The sequence below is a fragment of the Genypterus blacodes genome, unplaced genomic scaffold, assembly GCF_046128005.1.
Source record: "Genypterus blacodes isolate CSIRO-AG114 ecotype Tasmania unplaced genomic scaffold, CSIRO-AGI_Gbla_v1 ptg000036l_1, whole genome shotgun sequence".
Classification (NCBI taxonomy): domain Eukaryota; kingdom Metazoa; phylum Chordata; class Actinopteri; order Ophidiiformes; family Ophidiidae; genus Genypterus; species Genypterus blacodes.
The window spans coordinates 3,443,619-3,458,107 of record NW_027466849.1 but is presented as its reverse complement, the minus strand read 5'-3'; the positions used below and the strand labels follow the sequence as shown (position 1 = coordinate 3,458,107).

At 47.4% G+C, this 14,489-nt stretch overlaps 1 protein-coding gene across 1 annotated transcript in view; it reads left to right on the top strand.

Moving 5' to 3' along the window:
- The window catches only part of mtss1lb (MTSS I-BAR domain containing 2b), a 42,598-nt gene extending 31,004 nt beyond the window's left edge, over positions 1-11,594 (top strand). The window contains exons 7-14 of the mRNA XM_076147030.1: positions 2,363-2,520; positions 3,334-3,441; positions 3,626-3,723; positions 4,587-4,881; positions 5,007-5,081; positions 7,494-7,679; positions 7,805-7,970; positions 8,581-11,594. Of these exons, the coding sequence (XP_076003145.1) occupies positions 2,363-2,520; positions 3,334-3,441; positions 3,626-3,723; positions 4,587-4,881; positions 5,007-5,081; positions 7,494-7,679; positions 7,805-7,970; positions 8,581-9,473 (1,979 nt within the window). The 3' untranslated portion in view covers positions 9,474-11,594. The remainder of the gene's footprint in view (positions 1-2,362; positions 2,521-3,333; positions 3,442-3,625; positions 3,724-4,586; positions 4,882-5,006; positions 5,082-7,493; positions 7,680-7,804; positions 7,971-8,580) is intronic.
- Positions 11,595-14,489: the final 2,895 nt, after the last annotated feature.

The window sequence follows — 14,489 nt, the reverse complement described above, 5'->3', positions numbered from 1 at the left end:
AAATTCCCCCCAATACCTGACTGATCTCACACACAAAGTATACAGGCACAGTACACTTAAGTTTTCCATTCAGTAAATATAAATTGTGGGTTTCCATTGCCATCTAGTGGGGCTTAAGAATACTACAGCTCTGTTTTTACATCTAGTACTTGGGCTCAGTGATTCATGCAAATCTGCAAACTAAAGTACCTTCTTTTTAAGCCGCTTAGTTCAACAAAGTATATTTTTATAGTTGTCAGTTTAACTCTGTGGGCTAACCAGCTCTGTCCCGTCTCTCAAGGCTTTTTTGTTTACTCTGGTTACTTTTGCTTAGCAGTATTATGATTATGATTATGATTTCTTTGGGTTCAGCTTCAGTGGCGGCGTGTTACTTTGCTCTAACCTGTGGCACTGTGGCTGTCTTGTGAAGGCTTCCTTCCTAACCTTAACAATGAGTTCTGCTATCTCTGCTCTCCCTTCCTCTCTCCCGCTCACATCTCTGTCCTTGTTCTGTTTTCTTTTTGCTGTCTCTCCGTCCCTCCCTCCCTGCCTCTCCTCCTTGTGGTATTTGTCCACTCTAATAGAGATCCAGGGTAAGTATCAACCTCGCTCGCTGCAGCTACGCCACCTCACACTCGCCCTTCTTCTCTTATTTCTTTTACCCCAAACACTCACAGCCAATCCCAAGCGTCCGCCACCTTTAGACTGACATAACTCTTACTCACTCCAGTCAAGAGTTTGTTTGGTTCATCAAACCTCTACAAGGGACGAGTAGACTGGATGAAACACCCCAACACTGCATGAACTAGCTACCTTTGACTTGTAGTGATCCTGCTCCTGTATGACGTTTGACCTTTCACCCTTCTGGCTCACAGTAAAGAGTTCCTCAGGACCCTGCTCTCCTCTCCTCCCTGTGTCTTCATGTGTTTGGTCTTCACACTAGACTGCATTTACATCTTATGTGTACTTTGCTGCAGTTCATTATGTGGTCGTTGCGTGATTACTTTTGTGAAGTAGTTAAGACGGAAACACATTGTTTGTGTTTTGACTCTGTGCTGTAACTATATTGTCCATCAACACACACACTGCGTCTCACACCAAGTGCTTAAAATTGTACATTGGAGCTGAGGGACTGAGCTTTCAGTTACAGAGACATTGGCCCAGTACCTTCTGAAGATGCACAATAATTTTACTATGTAACTTTTCCTGTGGAAATGTGTGGTTAAGCCCTTAGGGGGCCAAACGTAAGGGTCCACCATCGAGAGGGTCAAAGTTCAGGCCTTACATATCTTGAAACTTTGGATTAGGTGTAGCACATTTCATATTTTTCCTATTAAATACATAGAAAATGTTCAATCTGGGCAGAAAGCAGAGCTCCATACTCGCTATTTTCATTGTTGTATTTCAAAATAGAATAAATATTGAATCTATTTCATGTCGTCTGGCATAGTGTTTTGCTTTATGAGCTTTATAACGGCGAAAAGGCAGAGGGCATTAGTTGGTCTGATACCCAGAAGCACACTTAAGTCACATTTGCTGAGTCTCCACAGGCCAGACGGAGTGTTTGAATCAAATGAAGTAGCTGTCGGAAAAAACATTACAGGGAGGAAAAACACACACACACACACACACACACACACACACACACACACACACACACACACACACACACAGAGACACAGACACACACACACACACACACACACACACAGAGGCATCGTTCTGGAGAGATTACACGGAAACACGAGACCCAAAATACCTCAGTTAGTTCACAGATTGATGCATGTTTTGATTGTGTTCGTCTCCTTTTAATAGCACAGTTCCGCAGATGTGAAAATGGAAACATTTGTGGAAGGGAAATAGTAACCTAAGCCCTGTTTGTTTATAGCTGTTGACAGTATTGTGAAGTACATTTCTTGTACGAGCGTTGGTAGGTGAGGTTATTACATCAGCTCAGCATGGCAAATTACAAACTCATCCATCAAACAGCAACATTTACAATCGACTGAACAGGTTTCAGAGTTGCATATTAATGAGGTACGCATCTTCTGTATCTGATGTGTGTGTGTGTGTGTGACTTTCATCGCTGTCATCATGAAAGTAACAAGTACATAAACAAGTACAGAGACAAAACATCAAACAAAGCGTCGCTGGTGATGTTGAGGACTGGCTGTGTCTCATTCCATCGTGTAGTGTCGTCATTGTGGTTTGAGGAGCAATGCATCATGGTCTTCTTCCTTTTCTCACCTAATCATCTTCCTTTCTTCATCTTCCACCTCCTTCCTGTCTTCCGTCCTCCCTTGGACGGACCGTGTCCCTTGCGTCTGGCTCTCTCTCTGTCTGACCCCGCGTCTCTCCTTTGCCGGTGCCCCTCCGTCCTCAGGGCGAGGGGACCTGCAGCCCCAGCTGGACAGCGCCATGCAGGACGTGACCGACATGTGCCTGCTGATGGAGGAGACGGAGAAGCAAGCGGTGCGGCGGGCCCTGGTGGAGGAGCGCGGACGCTTCTGCACCTTCATCAGCTTCCTCCAGCCTGTGGTGGTGAGGAGGAGGGATGGGATGGAGGGGAGGACGGTTGCCATGGTTGCCAAAATACCAATAAAAACACAAAAATACACTTTGTTGTTTTATAATAACCAGAAATAGATTACCATGACAGAATTACAAAAATGTAGAGAAAAGTCAGAACATGCATCGGTAAGAAATCATCTTAAAAACATCTGGATCCAGATCAGATCCAGGGGGACTCACCGGAGGACAGAAACTGTATTACCGGACAGAGGCCGTATTGGGGGACACAAACCACATTAGCGGATAGAGACCGTATTAGAGGACAGAGACCGTACTAGAGGACAGGGACCGTATTAGGGGACAGAAACTATATAAGGGGACAGAGGCCATATTAGAGGACACAGGCCGTACGAGAGGACAGAGACCGTAATAGGGGACGGAGGCCATATTAGGGGACGGCGGCCTTATTGGGGGACAGAGGCTGTATTAGGGCACAGAGACCGTATCAGGGGATGGAGCTCTATGGAAAAAAAGATTGTTTGGGATTTACAAAAAAGTGAAATCTTAAGAAAGGCTGACTGAATGGGTGCACTTACAGCAACACAACGCTAGGGGACATTCCGTGTTGATGGATGGAGGTTTTACTGTAGCGCCTCAGGGATTGAAGGAGTTTTGGAAGAATTAAATCTGGAAGAAAGAATAAATCAGTCCACCACTACAGACAGATGAAGGTCATAGGAGCCTTGCGACTCTTGATTCACTGCTGAGGCCTCAGAGTGAAGTTGAAAGGATGGAGGTTAGCAGGAAGTGACACGTTTGTCCACGTCTCACTGTTTATGTCAGAACGGAGAGATCGCCATGCTGGGAGAGATCACCCACCTCCAGGCCATCATCGATGACCTCACTGTGCTGACAACCGACCCTCACAAACTGCCCCCAGCTAGTGAACAGGTGACACACACACACACACACACACACACACACACACACACACACACACACACATACACACATACCAAACAAATGAAAAAGGAAAAAAGTTAAATGACTCTCTCTCCCTCTCTTTCTCGCTCTCTCTCTCTCTCTCTCGCTCTCTCTCTCTGTCTGTCTCTCTCTCTGTCTCTCTCTCTGGCAGGTGATTAAGGATCTGAAAGGTTCCGATTACACATGGTCCTATCAGACTCCGCCTTCATCCCCAAGCAGCTCTGGCTCACGCAAGAGCAGCATGTGCAGGTACACACACACACACACACACACACGCATGCCGAGGAGCGTTTTTGCAGCGATGATGTTCATTGACATCTGAAAGAGGAGCCTCCTGCCGTCTGTCTGTCTGTCTGTCTGTCTGTCTGTCACCTTCTCATTACTGTCGCTCATTTCTCCTCCGTTTGGTCTAAATGAATGACAAATAAACAACAGACAAAGACAGAGAGTCTGGATTGTCTTGATGAAGGCACTGTGGTGTCAGTGTCTCCTGAATATGAACACACACACACACACACTCCTCCAGAGGCCGATGCAGATCTATTTGCATCTTTGTCTGAAAAATTCAGTCGGAGCCACAAGTGTGTGTGTGTGTGTGTGTGTGTGCATGCCAAAGCTAGTTCACAGTACTTTGTAACTGTTCTATGTGTGTGTGTGTGTGTGTGTGTGTGCTGCATCCTCATGTTTATATTCTCTTTGTCTCCCCCCTCTCCTCCCCTTCCAACCACCTTTAAACTCAAACTTTAACATCCACATTCCGTCTCTGTCTCCTGTGTCTGTCCTCCATCTTTTTGTCTCTTGTTTGTGTGCCTTGCCCTCTTTCTCCCTGTCGGGGGGCCTGGGAATTCTTTCTCTTGCTCTCTACTTGTAACCACGACAACCTATTGATCGATCTACTACTCACCTTGAACTCCTCCTGCACTCCAACCCATCACATGAATCGATCCCCGAATCCTCCAACGCATCCTGCAAACTAATTCAACTCGAATGACCTCATATCACTTTGACACACTCTCTCTAATCACACTCTTTACTCCACACCGGTGTCCGTCACCTTCATCCTCTCATCACGCTCCTCATCCTTCTGTTATCCCCCCCCGCCCCCCCTGCAGCAGTGTGAATAGCGCACACAGTAGCGCCTCCCGTTCATCAGGGGGAGGCGGTAGTGTCGGTGTTGGAGGTGGTGGCGGTTGCAGCGGAGGCTCCCAGCCCCACTCACCAACCTCCACGTCCTCCTCCTCTTCCTATCGGTACCGCAGCAGCATGGTGCACCAGCCTCCGCCACCGGGGGGCATCGCAGCCCACCGCCTCAGCAGTGTCTCCTCCCACGACTCCGGCTTCGTCTCCCAGGATGCAAACGTCTACTCCAAGCCGCCCTCTCCCATGCCCTCCGACATCACCAGCCAGGTACAGATATGAACACACACACACACATACACACACACTCCCGTTAATGTGTTTCTCTCTCCAGTCCATAAGCTCATTTCACTTTCAAATCAATCGATATTATCCATCCTGTGTTTCCGCTGCAGAAGTCCTCCAGCTCAGCGTCTTCAGAGGCCTCAGAAACGTGTCAGTCTGTCAGTGAATGCAGCTCCCCCACCACCGTAAGTAATCACACCCACTAGTGTGGAACGAGCACATGTAGGGCTCATGGAGTCACGGAAATCCTGCAGGATTCACGGAAAGCAAATAAACACAGAAAATCCTCAAACAGTTGCGGGAGTTTGAGAAATAATGCTTTAATCCTTTTCCGCACTTAAGAAATGCAGGCAAATGCATTTATAATCAGTAAACGGTCACAATCAAACTATGATGCATTTGTCATTGAAGTTGTGTCTTTAAAGTATTTATTTTAAAAAGTTTGAGTTTACAGGTTTGATTTAAAGTCATGGAAGTTCTTTGGTCAAAATCTGTGTGAACCCTGTGTACATTTAATTTCTTTTAAATCTTTACAGTCAGTCAAGGACTTTATCCCGTGATGGGAGTCAATAATCAAATATTGAAATGTATAGATCACGTAAAGCAGTAAGCACAGATATTACTGCAAATGTCTGTATCGTCAAGTTGGATTTAATATCATGTCATATTTAGTGTGTGTGTGCGCGCGCTCAAACTACAGAAATCTATGGAAATCTATCCTGCAGTAAAGAACCCATATTCTAACAGGCGTTAATTTCCTTTAATTAAGAATTAGATTGTTTGTTCAGCCCCCTTGTGCACACTGAGCGATTACACTAAAGAGCGTTTTAATAAGTCAATTTTAAGAGGCCACACGTTAGATTTTTGTTTGTTTTCATGCCCACATTTTGGTGGCTCGCCCCATTTCATGAGCTAAAGGAGCGTTTTAGCTTCATTTCCTCGCTTTGATCCGCGCCAACGATGAGCCTAAAACCCACTGCTATATTTTCAGCTGTATTTTGCAGCCAGGAGTGACGCAGGCCATCTGTTTGCCTCCACGAGCAGAGATGATGAAGTCTCTCTGTGGTTTCACAACCCCATTTTAAACAGCTGGCAGAGCCAAACTGCTGCCTTAACTCACTCCATTTGTTGTGTTGTTTGTTATGCATTGAAGTTTTGATTCCTCATTATACTTTTACTCCAAGACAAATTATTGCATTTTCACAGGGCTTTTTTGTGAAAGCAAGGTGTGTTGATTGCGATGAGACGTCCCAATTGTTGTCTTGAACGAGTCAACGGGGGCAGAACTTCTGGCTGTGTTGGTTTGTTTGATTAATCATGGAGCCCGGTTGAGATTTGACTTCAGGATACAAGGAAACTGACTGTCAACAGTTAAACTTGTCAACATCACATGCTTAACATAGAAAGTATAGATCTCTTGGAAATGGAGATCTCTTCAATTATAGCCATGTTTCATTACATTGTTTGGACAATGACGATGGAAGAATTCACGTTTCAAGACCCACACTGGCCCCTGGTGGATATATAGCATGAAACCCTCAAGATTGTACGCAAACGAGTGAGCGAAACCGAAACCACTCACGCAGTAAATCTGTGTGTGTGGCTGTAACCTGGAGTATAAACCTGAGTCGTACTTATTGTGATGTGCATAATTCTGATCAACTATGACACCTCTTTGTCATCCAAGTTGCATTTCTCCTTTGTTTGGGTTTGAAATGCATGTTGGCAGCTGCTTTTTGCCACATCTCACCGTCTTCCTAACCTCAATATGCCGTAGCTGCTGAATGTGATCACTGACCAACTCTTAAATTACACTTTAGTGCTTTACATTTAGCTTAATTTCCATGCATCAGTGCCAGTGTGTTGCAGTAGGTTGCTTCTGCTCCGTTTCATGCTGAGGGCCTGTGTGTGTCTTTGCTTGGGCCCATGTATACATCACTCTCTCTCTCTCTCTCTCTCTCTCTCTCTCTCTCTCTCTCTCTCTCTCTCTCTCTCTCTCTCCGGGTGTCTCCCTCTCCCTCTCTGATGATGTGACCGTGTCTCTCGTCCCGCAGTTTGGCTCATCCTTCGCTACCTTCCGCCCTGCTCACTCTCACTCTGGCTCCACCAGGCCTCTCTCTGTCATTCTTCCTGCTCCTGCGTCCCCACCCTATATCCGCTCCTCCGGATCCAGCTCCTCTTCTCCCACATCAAAGGTTCCTATTTGGAAGGTTTGTTCTCCATTCGCTTGCATTTCTTCAGTTGCACCTTTTTCTGAGTGATTTTCTTTCAATTTAACACCTATTACCTTCTTTTTCTTTCTCATTCATAATCGCATTGCTTTGCTTTTGCTCGGTTCATCCTTAACCGCAGTCCGTGCATGTACGTGTCTTATGGCCTCACCTGTCTCACGTGTTAGTTTTGCAATCTACCTGCAGGCAGATTGGCTAAAACTACCAACACATCACAAAGTAAAACGCAAAACTCACACACACCTACAAGAACTCCCCACCCCACTCGGATGAAGGGCTTCAAACTGCTGGATAGTGGACAAGTCTCCCCCCGTGCTAATCCGTCTAGCCCTCTGTCCCGCTTAGTAACTCTGCTCGCCTTTTCAGGATTGGTCCAAAGCAGGTCAGTACGAGCAGCCGGTGGCGGCGGCAGCAGCAGTCCAGAGGAGGAAGGAGCCTCTGGACAGGCTGAGGGAGAGCGAGGCGTCACCGGGCTCCCAGGGGTACGCCGGAGCGGCACACCCCGACGACGGGCAGAGAGCCAGGATGACTCCAGCTACCATCGCTGCCAAGGTGAGCAACGTGTCCGTCTCAGTTTGCTACTGAACAACCATGTGTCATATTTGTTAGATTTGTTACTTGTAATAATTCAAGAGTTAAGCTTGTCCATGATGCGACCTGACCTGACTCTTCCTCAGCACGGAGAGGAGGTTTCCCCAGCGGCGAGTGACCTGGCCATGGTGCTGACCAGAGGCCTGAGCATGGAGCAGCAGAAGAGCAGCCGGGACTCGCTGCAGTACTCCAGCGGCTACAGCACCGAGACCACCACTCCGTCCTGCTCCGAGGACACCATCCCCTCACAAGGTGCCATTTTGAGCCTCTCATGCTCTTCCACCATCCTCCGTGTTGTCTTTTTCAGCAGAAGAAGAAGAAAAGAAACGGCAATTAGAAGCAGCAGGTTTTCCGGGGGTTGCGTGGTAAGTGGAGAGGAGCTGTGAAAGAGCTGTAATAGTGAGGGGATGAAAGAAAAGCTTCTTCAATAAGATTTGTAAAATCTGCCCGTCAAAAAACACCAAAAAAATGGTTCTCTGATTTTAAATGTCACTTTTCTCTGACTCTTACATAGTACTGAAACCAGACAAAGGACATTCTGCGTTTTCCATTGAATGATCCTCTCTGCCTAGCTGCAGGTGCAGGCATGTTCTGTTCTGACAGCTTCCTGGCAGATTATCTGTGAGGCGCTGCGTGCTCGGCCCCCGTGAGTTTGTGATAATGGAAATGGTGATGCGGTATAAAAGGTGAAAATAAATGCAATTATAAACGCAAAGCTGGATAGAAACTGAGGCTGTCAGTGGATGAATATGGAGGCCACGTTTATCCTGTTACAGTGCAGTGCCTCCTCCTCTCTCGCTGCTCTAAAATCCTCTTCTTTTATTTCTTCTTTTTTATTTCCCCCCCCCTCCCCTCCTCACAGGTTCAGACTACGACTGCTACTCAGTGAATGGCGACATGGAAGTTCCGGATGGGCAGACTGATTTCGACAAATCCTCCACCATTCCTCGCCACTCAAACATTGCCCAAAACTACCGGCGTATGATCCAAACCAAGAGGCCGGCGAGCACGGCCGGGCTTCCCAGCGGGGTGCTCGGCCCGGGCGCTCATAGTGGCGTAGGGCCCGGAGGCTCCAGCTCCGGCGGGGCAGGGACCCCAGGCACCGCCACCATCCGCAGGACGCCATCTACCAAACCTGGCGTGAGGCGCACACTGTCGAACGCAGGGCCGATCCCCATCCGCCCACCCATCGTGCCTGTCAAGACACCCACTGTCCCTGCAGACTCGCATTCACCTGGCACGGGCGGAGCCAGCTACGCGAGCGGCGGGCACATGGGCGGCGTGCCTGTGCGCGTGGGCAGCGAGGAGTGTGTGTTCTTTGCGGGAGTCGAGGATGCACAAGGAGCGCTCGATTACGTGAAGGCGTCACCCAAGCGCCTCAGCCTGCCCAACACCGCCTGGGGCTCGGGGGCGGCGCTGGAGGTTTACACCCAGCAGCATGGAGCCCACGGGGGCCTGGCGATGGGGACCGGGTCAGGGGGCAGATCCGAGGAGGACCAGATGATCGCGGCCAATCGGCACAGCCTGGTTGAAAAGATCGGCGAGTTGGTCGCCAGTGCACACGCGCTCGGGGAGGGGCAGTTTCCTTTCCCCACCCTCCCCGACGACCCGGCACCAACCTGCGCCGGCCCCACTGAGCCTCAGACAGGGGCGGACGGGACAGACGGGTCAGGCGACATGCTGATGACCATCAGGCGAGGAGTTCGCCTTCGCAAGACCGTCTCCAATGACCGCTCAGCACCGCGGATCTTGTGATGGGAGAAGCACAAAGAGGAAGTTCACTGTTAGCCAGTAGGGAGTCGACGGTGTTTGTGTGGTGCAACCCAACCGCCTAGTAAATACACAAAAACTTAACATGTAGGGAAATTATAAAGTAACAGAAGATGAATGAAAACAAGAACATTCATAAAAAATAAGTTTAAAAAACATTAGAGTAAATGATATATAATATATTGATGATAATAACATTAATAATGTTTACCCATGCTGATAATTAAACAGTTAAATACTGAATATTGACAGGCTTCTAGCTAGCCACTATAACTAGTGTGTGTTGGACGCATGTTTGTCTTCTCTACACCCTCACCCAGGGACAGAAAGACTGGGTCCTGTTTGCCAACTTACCCCCCCTCCCCTCTCCCCTTTGTCCCTTCCTCTTCTACAACTAACCCGAGCGTTTAAAACCCCAGAAGAAAGACTTGAGGCGAGCTGACAGAGGAGACGGGGGGACAGAGGAGGAGGAGGAGGAGCGGCCGGACCCGAACCCCCCCGGGTCGTCTCGTCTCGGCGGCGTCACACTGTATTAAACTAAGCCCACTGGACTGAAGCTTTGTTATTAGCACGGGGAGCTAACACAGCAGGGGGTCGATACCACTGTGTCTCGAAAAGAGTCTCGAAACCAACCGTGTTGGCATTGAACCGTGCTAGTGCCCCCATCCCCTCTCTCTGTGTAGGCTGTGAGCATGTGTGTGTTATTGTGTGAGGGTGTGTGTGTGTGTGTGTGTGAGGGGTCGGGTAGAGCTCTGCTGCAGGACAGCTAGTTACCCAATGTGGGCAGGGCTTTTCTCCTGTGTGTGTGTTTTATGTGTGATTTCTTGTTTATATTGTGACGTCATTTACCTTGTTACCACTGTACGAGAAGTTGCGAGGAGTAACCCAGGCGTATAGATATATTCATATATATTTTCTAGAACCAGAGAGAAAATGTTAATAAGAAACGGAGCAATAAATGTGTTTTATTTTCTTGTTTTGAACACGGATAGAGACGGGGGGAGGATCGCAGGTTCTCCTCTGTCATGATTCAGGCAATCATCAGGAAAGCTAAATTACTCATCAACTGTGAATTCATGCCTACCCAGTACGGCGTCTCTGTCTCTCTCTCTCTCGCACTCTTGCTTGCTCGCTCGCTCGCTCTCGCTCTCTCTCTCTCTGAAAGATGTAGGGATTTACAAAAACTTTGGTTAAAAAATAAATAAAAATACTGTAGGAAAAACTGTAAGCACTTTGACAGGCGACACCTGGCGGACACGGGCGGCGTCCACCAGGTGGTGCCACAGTTCTATGTGATGATGAAAGCGAGAGAGAGATTGTTAACCAAGAAGACTGTCCTTGGAAGCAACGAGTGTAACCTGAGTAATTAATTGAAGGAGAAGAGGAAGAGAAAGGAGACGGGGAGGGATGAAGAGGAAGTGATTAAGTGTGTGTTGGGCGGGGGGGACAGGAGATCAAAGGAGGGAGAAGTAAGTCGTGACATAATATTGATCTAAAACACGTCACCTGTTGTGAATTGTGACTCGTTCTTGAGCTTTTAAATTGGGTCTTGGGGTCACACGGGTATCTGGGTTACATTCTGTTTACAAAAAATATCAGCCTATAGATTTGTGGAAAAGCGTTAGGAAACACAGTCAGCATTAATCGAGCGTTAAATTCACTGGATCTGCATTTTAAATGGCGAGCATGCATTTCCCAGAATGTGTGTGTTTAGGAGTGCGTGAGTGTGCTGCGAACATCTCAGGATGCTACATTCTGACCATATGGATGTTATTGAACACACAACAGAGCCTCAGACTGAAGCCCGAGGAGTCTTTTTTCCACATCAAGTTACGCAATCTTTTGCAGCCATGGGTCCACATGAGGATGTGGATTTAATCAGACCCACAATGCATCCCTGCAGGATCACTAAAGCGATTTGTTTTTGCTTGCTGCTGCTGGCCGACTCGAGACTGGAGCCACCGGCATTCGAGCTGCAGGCCCGAAAGTTCTGTCTGGGTTGCTCGCGGCCTGAAGAGATGCCGAAGTTTCACAACAGCTCAGACAGATTTTATTGAGTCGTCGAGATAAAAAAGGTGAAGTGGGTTTGATGCACTCAATGACAAAGAAGGGAGGTGGGGCCGGGCCGGGGGCCGGGCGGGGATGGGGGGGTTAAAGCTGAATTTCTAAGGCGACTTGAGAGAGGAGAAGATGAGTGAAATGAGCGTTTCACTGCCTGCTCATACAATATGTATGTGCTGTACTTGTAAATGAGAATCAGGCGCACAGATTTGGTATAAAGGTTTGTTAGAAGACATAAAAGTGACGCGTACTTTATTCAGTTTTCATATATTTTTTATTTCCCTCCTGGAGTTACGGTTTTGGAGTATTTTCGTCTTTATTTCTGAAGAATATAATAATGATGAAAAATGTGGACTCCAGTTGTAAGACAAACTTACCAAGCTGTGTAACATATGGATGTGTGAGCAGAGCGAGTGAGCATGTGTGTGTGTGTGTGTGTAGGCTAGCAAGCTCATCAGAACTTCTGTACGTTCTAGCAGTAACCGGAGTCCTTATTTACCGACGACGTCATCCTCCACTCTCTCACACACACTGGCCTGACGTATTTATTCTATATGGTTTTGCCTCATTTAGTTCACTGCTTTAGTCATGACTCATTTAAGGACGCAGAGAGGAGAACGGCACTGCCACCCTAATTCAGCCAGGGGGCGCTGGTATACGCTGGTTTTACTTTAATTTTGTCTTAGGGGGCGGGGGTCTACGTGTGTGGTCACATGCAGACGATGTGTGTACGTGAGCGTATGTATGTGTGTTTGTGCGTGAGAGGGCGGAAGGGGAGAGCGCCGGGAGTGGAGTTTCTGTTCGACCGCTTCACAGTCACAGTGTACATGAACATACATCAGCTGTGTGCTTACCTGTACATGTATGACCTCGCTTGTACTGCCGCTGTGTCACAATTTATTCCTGTACAATTTTAACAGTTGAAGGAAGTAGGAAGGCAATAGGAGGATCATGTGCACGTGTTAACACACACATGTACAGATGGTGATAGTTTAAATGAACCTAAAGTGCAACACTGTAAAAACACACACTGTATAAAATGGATTTGGCCGACCCCTTGTGACCCCTGTGGATCGGGTAAACGTGATTACTTCACGTTGATTTGCACCACCCCCCCCCCCTTTAATATGTCACCAATCGGTACGTTCGGATAAAGGAAACCAGCAGTGATTTTCTTCATTTGTTTGACAGCGTGATGTTTGAAGACAATTACACGGCAAGAGCTGAAGTCTGTCATCAGATCTCAGTTTGTGTCCTTCCTGCAGAACGGAAGATTTATCTACCTAACTTAACAGGACGGGGACGCTAAGAGGTCCAATGTCGGGGAGACAGCGTCAATCAAAAGTACAAAGATAAGTCCCGTCAGGCTTCAGAACAAGGCGTGACGCCACGCTGCGGTTTACCTGTGAACACGTCTGTACTCCCAATGCGCTGAACTAACCGATGAACCTAATACGTCACTTTAGTTTAAAAGCTAAAAGGAACATTCTGCCGTGAACACACATTTATACGATGTAACCATATTTACATGTGTGCTGGCATGCATGCACATAAGCATACACACACACACACACACTCAATCCATTCTTCCTCACCTGAGCAAAGAGTTAACTGCTGCTTCTCCAACAAGCATCACAAATGAATCCTCTTCAAATCCTCTTCATCGTGCCATCAGAGCTGTTGTCCCCACGTATACGTGTTTACAATCTTGACTCAATTTGGTTAAATTGCAGTAAACAGTCTCACCTTTCATCACGGACGCTCAGAACAGGAACAGGTACAAACGCGCCCAGGCGCCTGTGTTCTTTACCGAAGTCTTTAACCGGCTGCCTCGTCTTAAAATAACATCTATGGTTCCATTCGTGGAATTTAAACTCCTTAAACCTGATGATGTACATTCGTTTGTGAACCTTCCGCCATCTTGTCGGCCAGTCAAACCATCTTACACGCGCGTCCTTTATTCGTTTCACACAGGTGTCTGTGTGTGTTGGTTGGTTGGGGTTCGAGCTTCATCTCAAAGTTCCGTCTGGACGTCTGATGCTGCAGCTCGCCGCCAGATTAAATTCTAATAACTTTTCATGGGGAGCTCCTGACGCGTTGTCTCTTATTACATATGACCTCCACGACTGGAGAAAGGTGCACGAGTCAAACTGGAGGAATTGTGATGCAAATATTGTTTGTATTGCTCATGTTGCTCGTGTTGCTTGTGTCGACGTCACTGGTAAAGAAGCGGCAACAGAAGTTGCGGTGTTCTATTTCTGATCCGATCTGAAAATGCAAACTTTGTCAGCTCATGTTGCCATCTGTCCAAGCCGCGTCTTTATGTCTCCGACACACAATCCGTCTATCTTTCACCTCATGTGGTTGGACATTGATAAACCCAGCACACACACCCACAGACACTCACACACACTGGTTTGTTTGGAGCACACAAAGAGAGATTATATAAAATGGTGTGAGGGTTCATGGACCTCACCCGGCTGTTATGATGACACATAGCGAGTTTGACCTCTAACCTTTCACACACACACGTGCGCACAGGCCTCCTGTGGCCGCTGAATGTCTCGCTGTCTGTACTCAAGCTTGTTTCCTTTTTTTCCTTGAGCATATCTGTCACATCTCTCCAGACTTCATTGTTTGAGCCGGCTAATCTTTTCCACACCCGTTTGTTTTAGCGATGCACGTTGTGTGACGGCGTTGACGTCTGCTTGGTGATGTTTTCTACAAACCGGTCGTTTAGCCCCCAGGCGCCATGGTCTCTCTCTCTCCCTTTTCTCTCTGTCTCGCTGTTTCATGTCTTTGCTTTCTTCTCTTTAATTTATTGTGACTTGATTTCCAAGGCCTTTTCACCTGATGATTACTCATTTCCCGTCTTCCTTTTTTGTAAAATTGACCCATTTGTTTTTTGTTTTGGTTAACTTCAGTCACTGCTAATGTAAC